This window comes from Neoarius graeffei, chromosome 5, assembly GCF_027579695.1.
Source record: "Neoarius graeffei isolate fNeoGra1 chromosome 5, fNeoGra1.pri, whole genome shotgun sequence".
In the NCBI taxonomy this organism is placed as follows: domain Eukaryota; kingdom Metazoa; phylum Chordata; class Actinopteri; order Siluriformes; family Ariidae; genus Neoarius; species Neoarius graeffei.
The window spans coordinates 100,679,023-100,700,133 of NC_083573.1; the positions used below are offsets into that span (position 1 = coordinate 100,679,023).

The following is a 21,111-nucleotide window of genomic DNA, read 5'->3' on the forward strand; positions in this document are numbered from 1 at the left end:
CAGCCCGCCGCCGCTCACCACGGGCGACTCCAGAGAAGTGGAAAGTCCAGCCCCTCTCGAGGAGCTGGGTTCCAGAGCCCAAGCTGTGCGTGGAGGTGAGCCCGACTATCTCTAGCCGGTACCTCTCAACCTCCCGCACAAGCTCAGGCTCTTTCCCCCCCAGCGAAGTGACATTCCATGTCCCAACAGCCAGCTGCTGTGTCCGGGGATCAGGTCGTCGAGGCCCCTGCCTTCGACTGCCACCCAATCCACACTGCACCAAACCCCTACTGCTACCTCTGTGGGTGGTGAACCCACAGGAGGTCAGGCCCACGTCACCTCTTCGGGCTGAGCCGGGCCGGGCCCCATGGGCAAAGGCCCGGCCACCAAATGCTCGCTTACGAGCCCCAACCCCGGGCCTGGCTCCAGGGTGGGGCCCCGGCTGCGTCATACCGGGCGACGTCACGGTCCTGGATTTTTTCTCCATAGGGGTTTTTAGTGAACTGCTCTTGGTCTGGCCTGTCACCTAGGACCTGTCTGCCTTGGGAAACCCTAACAGGGGCATAATGCCCCCGACAACATAGCTCCTAGGATCATTCAAGCACACAAACCCCTCCACCACAATAAGGTGGCAGTTCTAGGAGGGGTAGTACAGGCAGTTTCTGTGGAGTGCTTTTTCCTGAAGCCAAATTGCATTGGATGTAAAAGGCTATTATAATCAAGATGGTCTGTTAATTGTTCAACAACTACCCTTTCAAATATTTTTGAAAGGGCTGGGAGAATACTGATAGGTCGATAGTTGCATACTTCTTGTGCATTACCTGCTTTAAACACAGGTGTCACTATGGCATTTTTAAATACACTAGGGAAGATGCATTCATCAGTAGATTGATTTACCAATTTAGTCAAAGGGGTAATTATGCATTCTTTGTTTTTTTTATCAAGGCAGTGTCCATTCCATAGATATCTTTTGCTTTACTATTTGTAAGTGTAGATAAAATCTTTGCAACCGTTGACTCATTTGTGGGTGCCAAGGTTAATGAGGTTGTAGCGCTAATGGGTATTTGTGAGGTGCTTATTTTTCCAAATATCTGACCTAGCTGTTGCACAGAGTTTATAAAATAATCGTTAAAATGAGTTGCAACAGCCAAGCTATCATCTACAATACTACTGTTTATTTTGAGTTCTAATTTACCACACTTGAGATTTTCCTTTCCAAGAAGTTTGTCAATGTGTTTCCATAGTTTTTTGCTATTTCCTTTTGCATCTCTTATAATGTCAAGGAAAAAATTTGCTTTTGCCTTTCTGAGCTGTGTTACAACTTTATTTCTTAAACTTTTAAAAATTAAATTATTGGTAACCAACCTTGATTTTAAAAACTTTTTTATGGTGGCATCTCTTTTCTTCATTAGGTCCCAGAGGTCATTGTTAAACCAGGGGAGATTTTGTTTTGATTTTGGTTTCTGTGTCAGTGTTTTAGTGTGTTTTAGTAATATATCTTTATAGGCTGTTACCAAGTCGTTGCATGAATGTTCACATGATTTACTTCCAATAATTTCATTCCATTGTACCTGCTTTAGATCATGCTCAACTAATTTTAGATTTTTATTTGGAATGGAGGATATAGTGTTGTGACTTATAGAGTGTTGGTGTACAGCAATCAAGTTATGCCACAGATTCTCAATTGGATTGAGGTCTGGGCTTTGATTAGATCATTCCAAGGCATTTAAATGTTTCCCTTTAAACTATTCCAGTGTAGCTTTAGCAGTATCTTTAGGATCATTGTCCTGCTGGAATGTGACCCTTCGTCCCAGTCTCAAACCTCTGGCCGACTCAAACAGGTTTTCCTCCAGAATTGCCCTTCATTTAGTGCCATCCATCTTTCCTTCAGTCCTGACCAGCTTTCCTGTCCCTGCGGATGAAAAACATTCCCACAGCACGATGCTGCCACCACCATGCTTCACTGTCGGAATGTTGTTCTCAGGGTGATGGGTCTGCGTCACACATGGCATTTCCCATGATGGCCACAAAGTTCTGTTTTAGTCTCATTTGACTAGAGAATCTTCCATGTGTTTGGGGAGTCTGCCACATGCTGTTGGGAAAACTCCAAACGTGTTTTTTCTTCAGCAGTGGCTTTTTTCTGGCCACTCTTCCATAAAGCCCTGCCCACTCTGTGGGGTGTACAGTTTAAAGTGGTCCAATGGACAGATACTCCCATCTCCACTGTGGATCTTTGCAGCTCCTTCAGTCTTATCTTTGGTGTCTTTATTGCATCTCTGATTAATGCCCTCCTTGCCCAGTCTGTGAGTTTTGGTGGGCAGGTCCTTCTCTTGTCAGGGTTGTAGTGGTGCCATATTCTTTCCATTTTGCTATAATGGATTTAATGTAGCTCCATGGGATATTCAAAGTTTGGGATATTTTTTATAACCCAACACTGATCTATACTTCTCCACAGCTTTGTCTCTGACCTGTTTGGAGGCTCCTTGGTTTTCATGTTGCTTGCTTAGTAGTCTGTGAAGATTCTCAGTCATCCAGGTCATACCACCCACTGGAACACAAATTAGGGGTCATTAGAACCTTGCAACACAGGGCTCAGAACATCCCTACAACGGTAGAGGGAAAAGAGAAGGAGCAGAATCACATCAAGAAAGCACTTCAGGACTGCGGGTATCCCAACTGGTCTTTCTTCAAGAGCAGAAAAAGGAACATAATGGACAAGGAGGATAACAGGAACAAATGCAAGAACATTGTCATTCCCTACATTTCTGGTCTATCTGAGAAACTCAGGAGGATCTTCTACAAACATAACAGTCCAGACCCAGTAACACCCTGAAGCAGAAACTGGTCCACCCTCAGGACAGAATAGCCAGACACAAACAGGGCAACATAGTGTATACCATTCAGTGCAGTGAGGAATGCACGGACTCATATATTGGGGAAACAAAACAACTGCTTCACAGGCGCATGGCTCAACACAGGAAAGCCAGTTCCTCAGGCCAGGACTCTGCTGTCTACCTTCATCTTAACAACAAAGGACACTCATTTCAGGATTGTAATGCATGCATTTTAGCCAGAGAGGATCGTTGGTATGAGCGTGGAGTTAAAGAAGCCATTTTTGTCAACCTGGAACGGCCATCACTGAACAGAGGTGGGGGTCTAAGACATCATTTATCAGCTACCTACAATGCAGTCCTTGGCACACTTCCCAGACAACTGAATGCACACCAAAACCCAGCTGTTTTCAGTGACTCACAGGAGGACAGAGAGAATCAGCATTCCATTGATCACCCTAACGGGCAATCCATTGATCACCCTAACGACTCTCGAGGCCGTCCACACCCAGCCCCCGTGACCCACACCAACAGGATGACTCAACGACACCTTAGATGAGCTTTTCATCCATGAGAGGATAAATACCTGATACTCCCTATTAGTCAGACAGAACTGAAGAAGCCTTTCGGATGAGAGGTGAAACGTCTTCAAGAATCTTCAAGCAAGTCCAGTTGCTCTCTTTTACCACCCACAGCTTGCTTAGTAGTGTTGCAGAGTCAGGGTCCTTCCAGAACAGGTTGATTTATACAGACATCATGTGACAGATCATGTGACACTTTGATTGCACACAGGTGGATCTTAATCAACTAATTATGTGACTTATGAAGTGAATTGGTTGGAGCAGCTCTTATTTAGGGGTTTCATATGAAAGGGGGTGAATACTTATGCACATTCCAGATTTCTATTTTTTTCATTTTAATTCTTGTTTGTGTCAGATAAAAAAAATGCACCTTTAAAGTGTTTGGCATGTTGTGTAAATCAAATGGTGCTAACCCTCCAAAAATCCATTTTAATTCCAGCTTGTAATGCGACAAAACAGGACAAACATTAAGGGGGATGAATACTTTTGCAAGACACTGTCCAAACAGTTTGGTGCTCTGGAAAGTCAGTTCAATGTGAAATTAACCAAACCAAATGACAGTAACACAGTGTGTGTGTGTTTGTGAGAGAGAGTACTGTGTGTGTGTGTGTGAGAGAGAGAGAGAGAGAGAGAGAGTACTGTGTGTTTAGTTTGTAGAAACTTGAACACAGGTCAGAGTGGAGTGTTTGTCGGCTGCTCGCTCTCACACGTGTGTGTTCTGTCCATGAGCTAATGGTGTGATGATAAATTGTAGCTGAGAGATTGTGGAGTGCAGAAAGACGTCGCTGCTCCTGTAAATGTGCTGATATGGCGTCCTGTCCTCTGATTTCTGTGTGAGAGAGAAACACACTCACATTTCTGTTCCATGCTAAAGTTTAAAGTTTAAAAGTTTAAAGCTGGACTGGAGAATCCACACTGTTCCCTGGAGATACTGAGGTACACACACACACACACACACACACACACACACACACACACACACACACAGTAAGTGTACTGTATATAAAGATTGTGCGTGTTGTGTAGTAAAGCTGAGTGATTGATGCTGTAACTGTGAGATGTTTCTCTCTACAGGTTGTCTGGCTGCAGTATTACAGGTGAAGGTTGTGCTGCTCTGGTTTCAGCTCTGAGGTCAAATCCCTCATCACACCTGAGAGAACTGAATCTGGACTGGAATAATCCAGGAGAATCAGGAGTGAAGCTGCTCTCTGATCTACTGAAGGATCCACACTGTACACTGGAGACACTAGAGTGAGTTACTGACAGTTACTGACTGTCTACACACACACACACACACACACACACACACACACAGTAAGAGTGATTTGGTGGTTTGATGTCTCTTTCTCCACTCCAGAGGAGATTCTGTATCTGAATGTGTTGGTACAGTAATAAATAAAAACACTGTTGTGTGGTTGGTGTTCTCTCTCTGAAAAGAGTGGAAGAGAGCCTGCCCCTGGTGGCTGTATCAGGCAACAGTGTTTCACTGCGAAAGAATGGATCCCCTCCCCTTTCATTTACACACATTTTGAGATAATTTATGGTTTTGTATTTTGTAAACTTGAATCTGTGCTTTGTGTGTTCTGCGACACATTTTTCTTGTCATGAACCTGATGACTGATTCTGATAAAAACGTGTTCAAATCTGATCGTTCTGCCCTTTTCTCCTTCTTTACAGGTTGGAGTTTTCATCCTGATCTGATCTGAGTCTCACACACAGAGGATGATGAGGATAAACCCTTACAGTACAAAGTGATTTGAAAATCATCATCATTTAGTGATAATCAGATGTGTACAACATGTCAGCACTTCCACTTCTCTAGTTGTTTGTAAAAATACACCAGCTGAGATAAATAAACTTTAATGAACTCAACGCTCATAAATATTTTCTTATTAATATCTTTTACAGCAAAACAGAAACTGTTAATGCACATCGAACATCATTTAATAGTTTTGTATGTACAGTATGCTTCTGTTTTTCCATTTACATGCAGCAGAAGGTCACATTTATGTTTAAAACACATCATAAATATCTTATCGTATCAGTTCACTGCAGTCATTTGATCATTGCACAAAGTTACACACTGTTTATAACTGCGTAAAGTAAATTATTTTCCTCCTGAAATTATACAATTCAGATGAGAGAGGTTTAATTTGGTTGACTCTGTACATAACTGTTTTAATCAATTTTTAAATGCTGTGTTTATAAAAATGAAGATGATTATCAATTCTGTATTGAATGTTAGAAATATTTGTGTGAAGACACTTCATTGTGTATTTGTACTGTGTGTCAATACACATCGATATCCTGATTATTGATCAGCATGTTATTTTCTCGAAGCATCTTTGAGACACTGATGGTTTAAAATTATATTGAAATGAATAATTTGCTGTAAATTGCTGTTTCATATTGTAGACTATTATACTACCATTTAATATTGCGTTATAAGCATAATAGCTTTGGGTGACCACAGGAGGGGAACAGAACAGATCCTGGAGATGGAACTGATCCCCATCAACCCTGTGACACATAATACAGCTCCATCTAGTGGCTTCCAGTTTCTCTCATTCGGATACACACTGTAACGGAATGAATTCACCAAATAACTGATTCCTTCTGCTCAAATCTCTGAACCACAACAATAAACACATTCTTATTGTTCAACACAGTTTGCAGTTATACTGCATTCATTTTGCAAACTTCTATACACACTTCTCAACCCACTATGTACTTCTCATTGTCTCAGTTTTCCTAAACACTGGAGTCACCAATCAGAACTCAGGCCCACTTTACACGGGGACGGTATAAAACAAAAACGCAAAAGTCCGTTTTTGTTCTCACTTTTTTCCGCGTCTACACGACCGTTTTCAAGGAGGAAATCTGCGTCTATACGGTGATGCATAAATGTCTCCGCTATGTCTGCACGCATGCGCAACATCTTCTGTCTTGTCTGATCTGCACATCTGCGCCGCTGTTCTGTCAAGTTATCCTACCAAGCCTACTACGCATGCGCGAAATCCAGGAGGGTAGGAAAATTCAACAGTAGTTTTGTCCCACCGATCAGCTGGGCTGATAGAAAATCGGTGAGAATTTCACGCATTTGCCGATTTTTGTTTTGTGCGTATTGGTCGAGTCTTTGGCCGAGTCAAATAATTTGTAATGACTTATTTTGAATAATAAAACGGTCTGTATGAGAACTAGCTAGGATAACTTTACAGAACACCGGTCCGGCTGAGGTACTGTAGTGCTCAAGGGAGGAGCAGGAGCAAACCGAAACTCTTTTAATCTGCCTTTATTAAGTAACACTCACTCTTGTTTCGGTGAAGAAGAGAAAAGGCAGTGTCCATCTCAGCAAAATAAACCCGTTCGGCTGCTAGTTTTGTTTTCAGTCTCGGGTTTATGGTTTCACGAGCGGCTTGAATAGGCGGCGCGCGCGTGCACGCACACGCGTGTAACTTGGCGACACCAAACTGAGGAGCTCCAGCTGGGCGAGTGAGCAGGAAAACACATCTACTGCATTAAAACACAGAGCAGCTTGAAGGTCTGTTGGATCGATGTAATCAGACATGCTCTTACTTTTTTTTTTTGGATAGGACAGTGTAGAGAGACAGGAAATGAGTGGGAGAAAGAGATGGGGAGGGATCGGGAAATGACCTCGGGTCGGAACCGAACCTGGGTCCCTGGATTTTATGGTATGGTGCCTTAGCCATCATCACCCAGGGAGAGGTGGTTCACAACAGCATGCTCAAGTGTCATTGATAGGAAGGGAGAAGAGAAACCGAGGGGTAGTTCTGGATGGCAGAGGGGTCTAGGGTGGGTTTTTCAGCAGTTGGGTGATGTGGGTTTGTTTGAAGCTGGAGGGAAACTATCCGGAGGACAAGGAGGAGTTGATAAATGGGAGAATGTAAGGAGTGATAGTCTGCTGTCCACCATGAATGCCAGATACAAATAAATAAATAGGTGGAAGAAGAAAAAGGCAATATAATGCAAAAATAAAAGCAAAGAAAGCAAAAAGCAACAAAAACAAAACACCCAGTATAGAAAAAAATAAAGATAAATGTAGTGCAAAATAGGTAGGGTAAAACAAAAATAAGGCAATGATCAGACGTACACTGTAAACCCGGATAAGTTGAGTACACTTGAACGACTTTAGTAAAGTGATTGCCTTAAGTGGTTTAAGTTATGAAGAGTAGAGAAAATGAATTTGTCAAGTACAATCAACTTGAACGACTTAATTAATGAACTAAACAAAAACTGTGCAGTCTACTTAAGACTAGAATGCTCAGAACTTAATACGATAAGTCTAATTCACTTAACTGCTTTAATATTTAAAATCTTAATATCCTCTTGGGACAAAAAGCCCGGATAAGTTGAGTTTACTTAAAAAATTTGAGGAAACCGGTTGCCTTAAAAAAATTAAGTAATGTATAATCAAAACTTGAGTGAATTAAACTTAAATGCTTGATGGGAATGGAATTGCTATTTTAAGTACAACACACTAAATACCAAGTTGATTTAACTTAATTTTTTGCTAAACCAACTGCTTTGTATAATCATTAAATGTAACATTAAGTTCATTACACTAAATGCCAAGTTGGTTTAATGCAATATAAATAGCAATATTAACTTTAATGAACAAAAGAAGAAAACAAATGTACATTCTCTTATTTTATTGTAGATAGCACATTTACAAAAAAAAAAAAGGAGCAGAAAAAAAAACAATCAAATCCTGGATTCACAAGACTGACAGCATGGTGTTCATCTTTCTTAATGCAGGCATGCAAACTGGTCAGGGGTGAAAAAGGTGAGAAGGATGCACGGGGACATGGCACGCGCGCAAAAGTACATTTCGTAGTCTACGTTACAAAAAAAATTGCAACCAGTGACATCTTGAATTTAATACAGTACAAAATAACTTTCCATAAACATGTCTTAATAAGTTACTGTTGAGTGGCCGGTAAATTGTACCATTTATTTGTCAGTGGCCGGTAAAGTTTGATATTTTGTGAAGTTAATTTTCACCCCTGTGTACAACACAGTGGGCTATTTACAAAAAGGTATATATTACTGCCTGTGCTATCTAACAGACCTACCCCAGAGGACACACCTGGCCAATCCCTGTCTGTCAATTTTCTTAAAGACATCACCTATGTGAAATCAGGGGCGGATCTAGAAAAATATTTATGGGGTGGCAAGAGGGGGGCAGGAATTTTTGAGGGGTGGCAACGTATTACAGACATGTATATATACTGAATTTAATCACAGTTTGACGACAAATAGTATGTACACACTACAAAAGGGCACAGACTGCCATTTACAAACTCATACAGATAAACTTAATCTCATGCCTTTATTGTTCACGAAGAACACACATTCTCAGATGAGGTCTATACCATTTCTGGACAGTTTTATACTGTATATGCAAAAGAACAGACACTAAAAAACAACAATAACAACACTGCTTCAAGTTCAGCATGATTTAAACCATTTACACCAGTGTCACATTTTATAGTTTTTTTCCTCACGCTTTGTAAAGGCTCACCAGTGAGCATAACATGAACTTGTCATGCCTACAACAGCTGAATGCGGCGATTTCCATGTTGCTCAGCAAAACGCTTCACAAATTTATCAAGATCTAATGCTTTTGTGCGCTTTGATTCAATGCTGAGTACAGCCAAACTTGATAGTCTCTTTTCTGTCATAGTCAACCGCAAATAAGTCTTTATGAGCCTGAGAGATGAAAAACTTCGTTCACAGGATGCACTGCTCACAGGCAAGACAACCGCTATTTTACACAACCTGAACAACTCAAAAAAAAAAAAACAACATGATGTCCATGAGACAACTCCATGAGACAACTCCATGAGAGTGGTAGGACTCTCCTGTTCCCCCTTTTTTCTGTCTAGTACTCTCCTCGTCTGATGTAACTCATGTTTAAGATCCTCAATATTTGAATCATAAGCTTCAGCCAATAGCAATGTTTTCCTTGACAGACGGTGAATCAATATTAACTTTTGTGGCCGACTTTACACAAAACTAATGTCAGACCTAGCTAACATTAGGCCAAAAAAAAAAAGTGTGTTTCAGGTAACATGAAATACTAAAATAAGGTCGGTAGGTAGGAAATTTTTTTTTCTTAATTTGTTTTATTTTGTTCGAAAAAATTAACACAAGTAAACATCTTACAAAATAGTATTTTGGCACAGAATCCTTTATACCACACATCATAATAAAATAAGTGTTTTAAATCTTTAAACGAATAAAAAAAATATCGCAAGAGTTCGAGTTATGATCTGCGGAAGCGTATTGCTGCCACACTCAAAAAAAAATTGGCTTAGACTCAAGTAATTACGTGAAAAGATATTGTTAACAGAGTTATCACGTTTTTACAATATATTTATCATGTAATAACATAACACGTAATTTCATGATATTTTCATGTGATAATGTGAAAACACCTTATCAAGAAATAACGTGAAAATATGGTTTAACGTCCTAGGCTAGACTACTTCCATTAAAAGCAGACGGCCTCGCCGAGCCTACTGCAGAACTTGGGTCGAGCAAAAACACGGAGCAAAAACATGGCTGAATCCTGAATGACTCCTATTTGTATAAATAGGGGACTACATAGGCGGCAAAATGTAGTGTTTTTCCCTGCCATGGAAGTGCACTTGTATACTGAAGAGGAAGCAATTTGCATTACAGCCAGGAGGGCTGATAGAAGTGGCAAAACATTTTACTTTTTATCGTTTCTTTCACAACTTGAATGCGTTGAAACAAAAAAATTATGACAAACTAACGCTGCTTACACTAAAATATCGAGGGAAATTTGTAATAAAAACTTTACGGTCGGCAATTTCGACGCGGAAATTCTCGATCGGTCGGGTTACCGGAAACACACTTTTTTTTTGCCTTACATGTATAGTTAGCTAAATAACCTTCTCCAACCTGATTTTTATCCTCTCAAAATCAGCATCGCAACTATACTAGCACTGTTCATTCATTATAATTTCATTTTTTGATAGATAGTTAATCAGCTTTTACCCCTTTCCTCCCGTGTCTCCTTTCCTCGCGACTCCTGGCTCCCTCGCTTCGCGCCTCTCAATTTTCCAAAACAACCGATCTCTGGCGGTATCTCGTGCTGCATTCGCCGCAGTCGGACATTGGAAATTCGCGCACGTAAATGTCAAATTGGCCGTAATTTTTCTTTGAATTCGTCGCTGCCAACTGGGGTAGCAGCAGGGGTGGCAAGGCTTTCTTTTAGAGTGGCATATGCCACCCCGGTAGATACACCCATGGTTATTCACCCCCGAGCGCGCTGGAAACTGTTCCATTGGTATTCAGATTCAGTCGCGAGATGAGGTTGCCAGATCTCTCTATAAAAAGGTGACTTTGCGGTCTGAATCTGTGGAATATTCGTAAGCGAGGACTGGCAACCAGCAGTGGGTTGTGCACCAGCTGATCAGAACTCCAATGGAAAAGAAGCGTGTTAGTAACTGTTTATCTTGATTGGCTGTAACTTTGTAAGTGAAATGTTTGGCAACAATAACGTTGTAGCCTGCCTACCCCCCCCAAAAAAAATCTCTTCGGATCTACACGATTCACACAAGTGACCTATTTTGGGACCAAAACGGCGAATTTCGCCGAAAGGTGAGGAGTTTGCATGTGTGTTAATGGCAGGACTGAGAAAATATGCATATACTATATAAGATTTTCACTGGCAGAAATATTTACTTTCAGAGAGAGAGGGAGAGAGAGAGAGACAGGAGGGCAGAGAGAGAGAGGATGGAAAAGGTAAGCAATAGTGATGAACTGACACACCAAAAACCTACTTAACCAAATAACATGTCCAAATAAATCCAAACAGTGATACACCAACGGACCGCCGCCTTCCTTTCTCTCTCCTTCTGCCTTGTGCTGCGCAGCGTGGAAGAGCGCGTTTTCTGTGCTGTCGGTCGGGTGTTCAATGCAGCTAACAGCTAGTGAGCACTTAGCTAATAGAGGAAGAACGTCAATTCTAACGTTAGCTACTTAATCGTACAATATATAATGATTAAACCTATGATATGGTTGTGCTGTGTACTTACATTATCCGAAAAGTTAAAAAAAAAAGTGTCCCATTCCAAATCCAGAGAGCTCTCCACAGTGACAAAAGCAACTTAGCCAACAGATGAAAATGACGTGAAATTGGTAAAATACCACCTGTAACTGTAAAACACGCGATTTCCACTGCTCTTAAAGTTAAAACAAACATTCCCACCGACAGTCAGGATCCAAAATACTAAGTTCAGAGAACAAACGTTGGCTGAAGCTCACTCTGAATTTTACCAAACCTCCCGTAACTGCTGCTGATCTGTGAAAGTTAAAATGGCGGCTTCACAACTCTGCGCAGATTAAAAAAGAGGCGTGGTCATGACTAAAACTTAGAATTTTAAGGCCATTCAACTTAAACTTAACACTTTTGACTATGTGTACAAATTAGTAGAATATACTTAATATTTTTTAGTAATGCAATCAAACTTCCATTTTTACGTACATTGTAATTAAAACATTTAATTAAATACAAAGTCCGGGCTTACAGTGTATAGCAACAGAAGGGCAGTAATGTGTGAATGTGCAATGTAACCGGTCAAGGAAACAGCAGCAAAATGGCAGTAATGTGCAAATATGTGCAAACAATTTAACCAGATGTAAACAGTCAAGGAACGGCAGCAAAAAGGGCAGTAATGTGCAAATAAATGTAAACAGATGTAAACAGTCAAGGACAGTTTACAGGGAGGTAGTCCACGGTTATAGACTCCTGTCAGTTGTTCAGAGGGGAAAAAGCAGAGAGCGGAGGGAAAGGGACAGGGATGGGAGAGGAGAGGTGGAGGGGGAGGCAGTCTGAAACTGAAAATGACTAAACTGGACTAAGAACAAAATATAATCCACCCAGCTAACATTTATTTAATTAAATACATCAGAAAAGCGTCATCATAAACCTTTATTACTGAAAACATTGAACATTTTAGATATTTTATCTCCTAAAACCAGATACAGATATCCACACGAGTAAATGATGACTCTTATAGCAATAATGGATATATTTCATATTAATAAATGTAAATATTTAGGTATTATGTCATGTTTTATTTCTTTTAAAAGGGAGATTACATCATAGCACATTACACTGACTCAATAAAAAATAAATTAAAACTAGAGATCTGTAATTTATTTAAAATCTATGTAGAATTGTAAACAATAATAATAATAATAATAATAATAATAATAATTTATTTTTATTTTTTATTTCGAACATGTATAAAAAATGTATGTAACTATTTGTACATACAAAAGAAAGAAAATGAGAAATTAAAAAAAATAAATAAAATAACAAAGAGCTAAGACATTACAAAACACCGCACATTGTTCGAAAAAGGAGTGGGAAGAAGTACAATACTTTTTTAATTCCCACCCCTTTTTAACTACCCCGAAATCCAAACTACATTAATACACCTATAAAAATATATACCATATATACACTTCATGAATATCTATATAAATATATAATTACAAAAATAAATATATACTACATACCATATATATACACTTCATAAATATCTATATAAATATATAATTACAAAAATAAATATACACTACATACCTATCCTTGTAAATATGAATATATAAACTATCCCCATAAATAAATATATACCATATATACCATATACTAAGTTAGTTCTAATATAACAATCAACCCTATTCTATTTATCCCTCATCATCCTCCATTAACATACTTCCTCTTCTATATACTTGTTTAAAAATATTTTTTGTACCTTTTTTTAAACAGATTAATATTTGCACTTTGTTTTATTTCTGTCTCCAGTCTGTTCCATAAAGTCACCCCACAGCTCGATACGCACATGCTTTTCATATTTGTTCGAACCTTTGGTTTTTTAAAATTTAGGTCTCCCCTTAGATTATATCCCCCCTCTCTCTCACTAAACATTCCTTGTATATTTTTTGGCAATAGATTATTTCTTGCTTTGTACATTATTTGTGCTGTTCTGAATTTGACCAGATCCATAAATTTCAACGTGTGATTTTATGAATAGTGAGTTGGTGTGATCTCTGTATCCTGTTTTGTTTATTGTCCTTATTGCTCTTTTCTGTATTGTACATATCGGCTGCAGAGTGGTTTTGTAGGTGTTTCCCCAGACTTCGACACAGTAAGTCAGATATGGCAAAAATAACGAGTAATATAGAGTACGCAAAGATTTGCAATCAAGAATATGTTTTGTTTTCCACAGAATTGCCGAGCACTTTGCCAGTTTTGCTCGTATGTGTCCTACATGAGGTTTCCAGCAGACTTTATGATCCAAAATCACACCAAGAAATTTAATTTCCTGTACCATTTCTATCTTAGTATTGTCTATTATCAATTCTACATTACAATCTATTTTGTGTCTCCCAAACAACATGATCTTTGTTTTACTTAGATTTAATGATAATCTATTTTTGTCAAACCATAGTTTTAGTTTATTTATTTCAGTTGTGATTGTCTCCAAAGTCCGCTGCAAATTCTCACCGGAACAAAAAATATTGGTGTCGTCTGCAAACAAAACAAATTTCAGTACTTGCGAAATTCTACATAATGTCATTGATATATAATATGAATAATTTCAGACCTAATATTGACCCCTGTGGTACCCCACATGTAATGTTCATGAAATCAGATTTATGGTTACCTATCTGCACAAACTGTTGCCTGTTTCTTAGATAGCTCGACAGCCAGCTCCACCCAACTTCCCTAACACCACACTTTTCTAGTTTACTTAATAATATACTGTGATCAATGGTATCAAATGCTTTTTTAGGTCCACAAATACTCCAATTGCTATTTTTTTATTGTCTATACAGTTTGTGATTTCCTCTATTAGTTCCATTAGTGGGGCGGCACGGTGGTGTAGTGGTTAGCGCTGTCGCCTCACAGCAAGAAGGTCCGGGTTCGAGCCCCGTGGCCGGCAAGGGCCTTTCTGTGTGGAGTTTGCATGTTCTCCCCGTGTCCGCGTGGGTTTCCTCCGGGTGCTCCGGTTTCCCCCACAGTCCAAAGACATGCAGGTTAGGTTAACTGGTGACTCTAAATTGACCATAGGTGTGAATGTGAGTGTGAATGGTTGTGTGTCTATGTGCCAGCCCTGTGATGACCTGGCGACTTGTCCAGGGTGTACCCCGCCTTTCGCCCGTAGTCAGCTGGGATAGGCTCCAGCTTGCCTGCGACCCTGTAGAAGGATAAAGCGGCTAGAGATAATGAGATGAGATGAGTTCCATTAGTGCCATCGATGTTGATCTGTCCGTTCTGAATCCATATTGACTGTCTGTAAGGAGGTTGTGTTTTTCAATGAATTTGTCCAGTCTATCTGAAAAATGTTTTTCGAGTATTTTGGAGAATTGGGGGAGTAAAGAAACAGGCCTGTAGTTTGTGAAATGGTGTCTATCTCCGGTTTTAAACAATGGTATCACTTTTGCAATTTTCATTTTGTCTGGAAATGTACCTGATTGAAAAGATAAATTGCATATGTGGGTGAGTGGTTTCACAATTCCCTCAATAACTGTCTTTACTGTTAACATGTCTATATCATTCCAGTCTGCAGAGGTTTTGTTTTTACATTTTCTTACAATTTGGATAATTTCTTCCTCATCAGTTGCAGTTAGAAAAATTGTACTTGGATTTCTGTCCCCCATATCTTCTATGTCCCCACATTGTGTTGTCTCAGGTTCCTTTATTTTTGCCGCTAAATCTGGTCCCACATTTACAAAGAATTGGTTAAAACCATTCACCACATCCTCCATATTATTTATGATCTTATCATTTTCAGTGTAGTACTCCGGGTAATTTGTAGTTTTGGATCCATTTCTCACAATACCATTTAGTACAGTCCATATACCTTTAATATTGTTTTTATTTTTATCCACTAATTTATTATAATAGTCTTTCTTACATATCCTCATAATATTAGTTAATTTATTTTTATATTTTTTATATTTTTCCTCTGCCTCTATAGTTCGATGCTTTAAGAATTGTTTGTATAATATATTTTTCTTTTTGCAGGCATTTTGTAGCCCCTTGGTGACCCACGGACTATTTGTATATTTATGTATATTACTGTATTTCTTTATAGGACAATTTTTATTATATAGTTCATTGAATATTATTAAAAATTCCTCATATGCTTTATCAACATCTTTTTCTTTATAAACTACATTCCAGTCCTGTATCATTAAGTCATTTTTTAGTGCAATCATGGTTTCTTCAGTTTTCACTCTTATATATTTATAATTTTTAGTATCCTTTTTCTTGCTATAATTACAGTAATATATATTAAAAATAGGTAGGTGGTCACTGATGTCTGTTAATAGTAGTCCACTCTCTATATTATTTTCCAGGATATTAATAAATATATTATCTATTAAAGTGGTGCTGTGAGAAGTGATCCTGCTTGGTCTGGTAATAGTTGGATGCAGTCCCATACCGAACATTGAGTTAATGAACTCTTCTGTCATTTTATGTTTCTTATGATTTAAGAGGTCGATGTTAAAATCACCACAGATGTACATGACCTTCTCTGTTGATTTTATAAACATACTTTCCATCCAATCTATAAAAACTTCTATGCTTGATCCAGATCTGTATATACAGCTCACTGTTATATTTTTCATTTTTTCACAACATATTTCTACTGTAATACACTCCATCCAATTATCAACAGCTACCGTCATTTATTATTAATTTTATATTCCAAACTATCATCAACATATATTGCCACTCCCCCTCCTCTTTTGTTCTTTCTGTTGATATAATTAAATTCATACCCGTTCAGCTCAAAATCTACTCCCATCTCATCATTGATCCAAGTTTCTGATATGGCTATTATATTGAATGGAGTATTGAATTGACTGAGATATTCCTTCATTTTATGGAAATTGGCATACAGACTTCTGGTATTGAAATGAATAATTGATATCTTATTTACTTCTCTAATTGTTGCATTGTATTGATTTTCAGTGTAATACCGGCAGCTGATACTGATGTTGCTGAAAAGATTATTTTCCGGATCAATATTATTTTCCATATCTTGTGTTTTATGCTCAGTATACAGGAAAGTGTCCAGTTCTTGTGTCCAGTGTCCAATCCTTGTGTCATGATTGTAAGCTGCTTTGATTGGCTCCCTCAGAATTTGTCCAGTTCCCCAATATCTCGGATGACCAGGATCTTGGCCTCTTCTGGAGATCCCTTCAGCTTTATAAATATCTTGCAGTTTTGTGTCTAAGTGTTTTGGATTTTCCCGTTTTCTCAGGAGTCTCGCCTTTCTTGCAATGTCTGCATTTTTTTTTGTTAAGTGCTCATTTAAAAAAAATGTCTGAGCCTTTCAGTTTCCTCCCTTGCTTTAATAGTTGCATCTTATACTTTCTGTTGGCAAATCTTATTATTACAGCCGGTTTGCCTGTGTTGCTTCTCCGTGGGAGAGGGTGAAATGCTTTGATGTTAGTATTTTTTACCTCTATACCCTTGGAGTGCAGGAATGCTAACACCTGTTTCTCCACAGAGTTAGCATCCTCCTCATTCTGCTCCTCTCCGTCTCCTCTCGCCACTGCTCCAGCATATGTCCGGGGTTTAATCTGCATTCCGGTCACGATTATGTCATTTATCCTGGTGTATTGCTCCAGCTCCTCCACTCGGTTCTCGAGAAAGGCGATCCTCTTTGCCTTCTCCGTGTTCTGCAGCCGCAGAGCTTTGACCTCTTCCACCAGGTCCAGAATGGTCTTCTGCTGCATCCTGACAGCAGAGATTTCTTCACCCAGAAAGTCGAGGGATTTTTTAATGTCGTCAATTTCCTCGACCGTAGGAGCTCTCTTTGGGGGCATTGCGTTGTTTGTTGTTATGCGGCCCGTTCCGTGCTACCTCTCGGCCTGCTTATCCATATTACCATTGACCCCTGGTGCCAGTTGATGGCAGAATGGAAGGAGGCAGTTCTTCTGGGGAATACACACACCCATGTTTCACTTTTCTGAAAGGAATAATGATTGGTTTTGTTTTAAATGTTTGCTCCGTTTGAAGCACATCATAGCCGACAAAAACTTGCTGTCCGACCTGCGGAAGGATATTAAAGTATGTAAACGTTTTATTCCAAGAAAAAGCTTATCAGAAAGTTGTCTGTGCTTTTAGAGCTAGCGATAACGTTCCAATATCTCTGCAGTCTGCTTATTCAAATGACTTTCTATAGATTTTCCCGCCAAGTTGCCATAGTCTTGCCCACAGCTAACATTAACACGTAGCTAGTTAACTTGGACACTGTTAGTCAGCATGTAAAAAAAGGAGTTACGCTAACATGAATAACGTTAACTTATCTGAAGTCCTTTCAGAAATATGTTTTAGCATAATCTTGCCAATGAACAGAATGTACAAATCTGTCTTTTCTAGTAATGTTAGCGACCCAATATGATTTTGAGTTTGAAAAGAGTTTGCTAGCGTCAGGTGGAGCTTCACTGACTAGCTAGCTTATTGTTAAATCACCATGATTCCACAAGCAGATTCATATGTGCATGAATACATACACTTACTCATGTACACACACACACACACACACACACACGACATGTGAGATGGACAGTATTTTACTTGTCAGTCACAACAAATTGTTGGAATTTTTTGTTTTGATGTCAGATGATGGTCTTGCATTTTTTTGTCTTGCTTAAAGCAGTGTTGCTGTTAGACAGTTATTAAGCTCGAGGTGTGGATCTGGGTTTTAATCAGGTTGGATCGTCATTTTTATTTTCTGAGGAAGCTGCGTTTACAGCTATTCCACTGTCTTCCTGATTAACGTACACATACGTGTGTGCACACACTGCCAGAGCTGGGTCAGAACACGACCATGCTGCTCTGTGGGGTGGGGAGGAGCGTTATGATTAAAAATAAATAAATAAATAAATGACAATGGCTCTTTTTCAGTTCAGTTGTGTTTCATTTTGTAACATTCTCCCAGGTGTTTATTCTACAGGTTCTACAAGTTGGTCAGTAAATCCAGTCGGTTGTTTCTGAGGCATTAGGTTTGATAAGTGTTATGGCAATAACGCTTAGACTGTTCAACTTTCACTTGGATTGGAGTAACATTTGAACAGTGGGATCTGTACTTTGACTTGAGTAATGAACTTGGGTACTTTGTCCACCTCTGAATTGTGGAGATCTTTCCCAGAATTAGATGTGGGCTTTGAGTGGATCAGAAATCCATTTGGAGACAGAAAACACATTGAGCACATCAGTTCCAAGCTATCACCAAGAGAGGTTGACGGTCTTGTGGACGTCGCATCAGATGGGACACTGAAGATGACGTTTAAAGAGAAATGCTTGACAGACTTTTGGTTCCACATCCAACCTGAACATCCTGAGCTGGCTGACTCTGCTCTGAAACTGTTAATGCCATTTTCAACCACATACAACTGGGAAGTTGGATTTTCCACTCTGGTTGGACTGAAAACAAAGCAGCGCAACCGGATCAATGTGGCCCCCAATATGAGATTAAAACTGTCCATTTTGGAGCCAGACATTGCTTCACTGATGGATCAGAATAAGCAGCACCATTCTTCCCATTAAGATAAGGACAACAGTGAGTGAGATGACGATACTATTTGTAAAACTGTCATTTCATTAGTGTGTAATTTGTAATATCCTGTTGAAGTCGGCTCATTGTTTTTTGTTCGGGATAATTAGGGGGTTCGGTGGTCCGCAAAATTTTTTTCTGAATAAAGTGGTCCTTGTTCTGAAAAAGTTTGAGAAACACTGAACTAAACTGATGTGTGTTGTTTAAAGTGTAATGTATTATTCTATAAGAAACTGAAATGTGTCCATGAGAATCAAGTTTACTTTCTACATTAATTCCATGTCATCAATCAATAAAAATTGAACTTGTGAATTGTAATTCTAGCTGTTTAGATCTTGTGTCTCCACCTCGATCCGTCCCTTTCCCTTTCTTGTAGTTAAATCCATCGTCTCATATGAGCTGAGACACGTAGATCTGTCCAAGTAAAAACACACAGTCTCTTTATTTTATATTTTTATTCTGACATCAGAACCTTGTGTTCAGGGAGACACATTATTTCACAACTGATGGAACACACTGCATTTATCCATCAGATATTCACAGATTTCATCATTTCTCTTCCAGTCTGTGTCGGTGTAATCTGACAGAGGAAAGCTGTAGAGTTCTGTCCTCAGTTCTCAGCTCAAACTCCTCCAGACTGAGAGAACTGGACCTGAGTAACAATAACCTGCAGGATTCAGGAGTGAAGCTGCTCTCTGCTGGACTGGAGAATCCACACTGTACACTGGAGACACTGAGGTACACACACACACACACACACACACACACACACACACACACAGAGTAAGTGTACTGTATGTAATAATTGTGTGTTGTGTAGTAAAGCTGAGTGATTTATGCTGTAACTGTGAGATGTTTCTCTCTACAGGTTGTCTGGCTGCAGTATTACAGGTGAAGGTTGTGCTGCTCTGGTTTCAGCTCTGAGGTCAAATCCCTCATCACACCTGAGAGAACTGAATCTGAACTGGAATAATCCAGGAGAATCAGGAGTGAAGCTGCTCTCTGATCTACTGAAGGATCCACACTGTACACTGAAGAAACTAGAGTGAGTTACTGTCTACACACACACACACACACAGTAAGAGTGATTTGGTGGTTTGATGTCTCTTTCTCCACTCCAGAGGAGATTCTGTATCTGAATGTGTTGGTACAGTAATAAATAAAAACACTGTTGTGTGGTTGGTGTTCTCTCTCTGAAAAGAGTGGAAGAGAGCCTGCCCCTGGTGGCTGTATCAGGCAACAGTGTTTCACTGAGAAAGAATGGATCCCCTCCCCTTTCATTTACACACATTTTGAGATAATTTATGGTTTTGTATTTTGTAAACTTGAATCTGTGCTTTGTGTGTTCTGCGACACATTTTTCTTGTCATGAACCTGATGACTGATTCTGATAAAAACGTGTTCAAATCTGATCGTTCTGCCCTTTTCTCCTTCTTTACAGATTGTAGTTTTCGTCCTGATCTGATCTGAGTCTCACACACAGAGGATGATGAGGATAAACCCTTACAGTACAAAGTGATTTGAAAATCATCATCATTTAGTGATGATCAGATGTGTACAACATGTCAGCACTTCCACTTCTCTAGTTGTTTGTAAAAATACACCAGCTGAGATAAATAAACTTTAATGAACTCAACACTCATAAATATTTTCTTATTAATATCTTTTACAGCAAAACAGAAACTGTTAATGCACATCGAACATCATTTAATAGTTTTGTATGTACAGTATGCTTCTGTTTTTCCATTTACATGCAGCAGAAGGTCACATTTATGTTTAAAACATCATAAATATCTTATAGTATCAGTTCACTGCAGTCATTTGGTCATTGCACAAAGTTACACACTGTTTTAACTGCGTAAAGTAAATTATTTTCCTCCTGAAATTATACAATTCAGATGAGAGAGGTTTAATTTGGTTAACTCTGTACATAACTAATGTTTTAATCGATTTTTAAATGCTGTGTTTATAAAAATGAAGATGATTATCAATTCTGTATTGAATGTTAGATATATTTGTGTGGAGACACTTCACTGTGTATATGTACTGTGTGTGTGTGTCAATACACATCGATATCCTGAT

General features: G+C 39.1%; 1 protein-coding gene across 5 annotated transcripts in view; it reads left to right on the plus strand.

Moving 5' to 3' along the window:
- The window catches only part of LOC132887155 (NACHT, LRR and PYD domains-containing protein 12-like), a 72,391-nt gene extending 52,313 nt beyond the window's left edge, over positions 1 to 20,078 (plus strand). For 4 of the 5 annotated variants that reach the window (XM_060922609.1, XM_060922610.1, XM_060922611.1 and 1 more), the window contains exons 11-12: positions 4,466 to 4,642; positions 5,069 to 6,055. In XM_060922609.1, the coding sequence (XP_060778592.1) occupies positions 4,466 to 4,642; positions 5,069 to 5,087 (196 nt within the window). In that variant the 3' untranslated portion in view covers positions 5,088 to 6,055. Of the gene's footprint in view, positions 1 to 4,465; positions 4,643 to 5,068; positions 6,056 to 19,593; positions 19,768 to 19,897 lie in introns of those variants that run through there. The other variant, XM_060922612.1, reaches the window with a different exon arrangement.
- Positions 20,079 to 21,111: the final 1,033 nt, after the last annotated feature.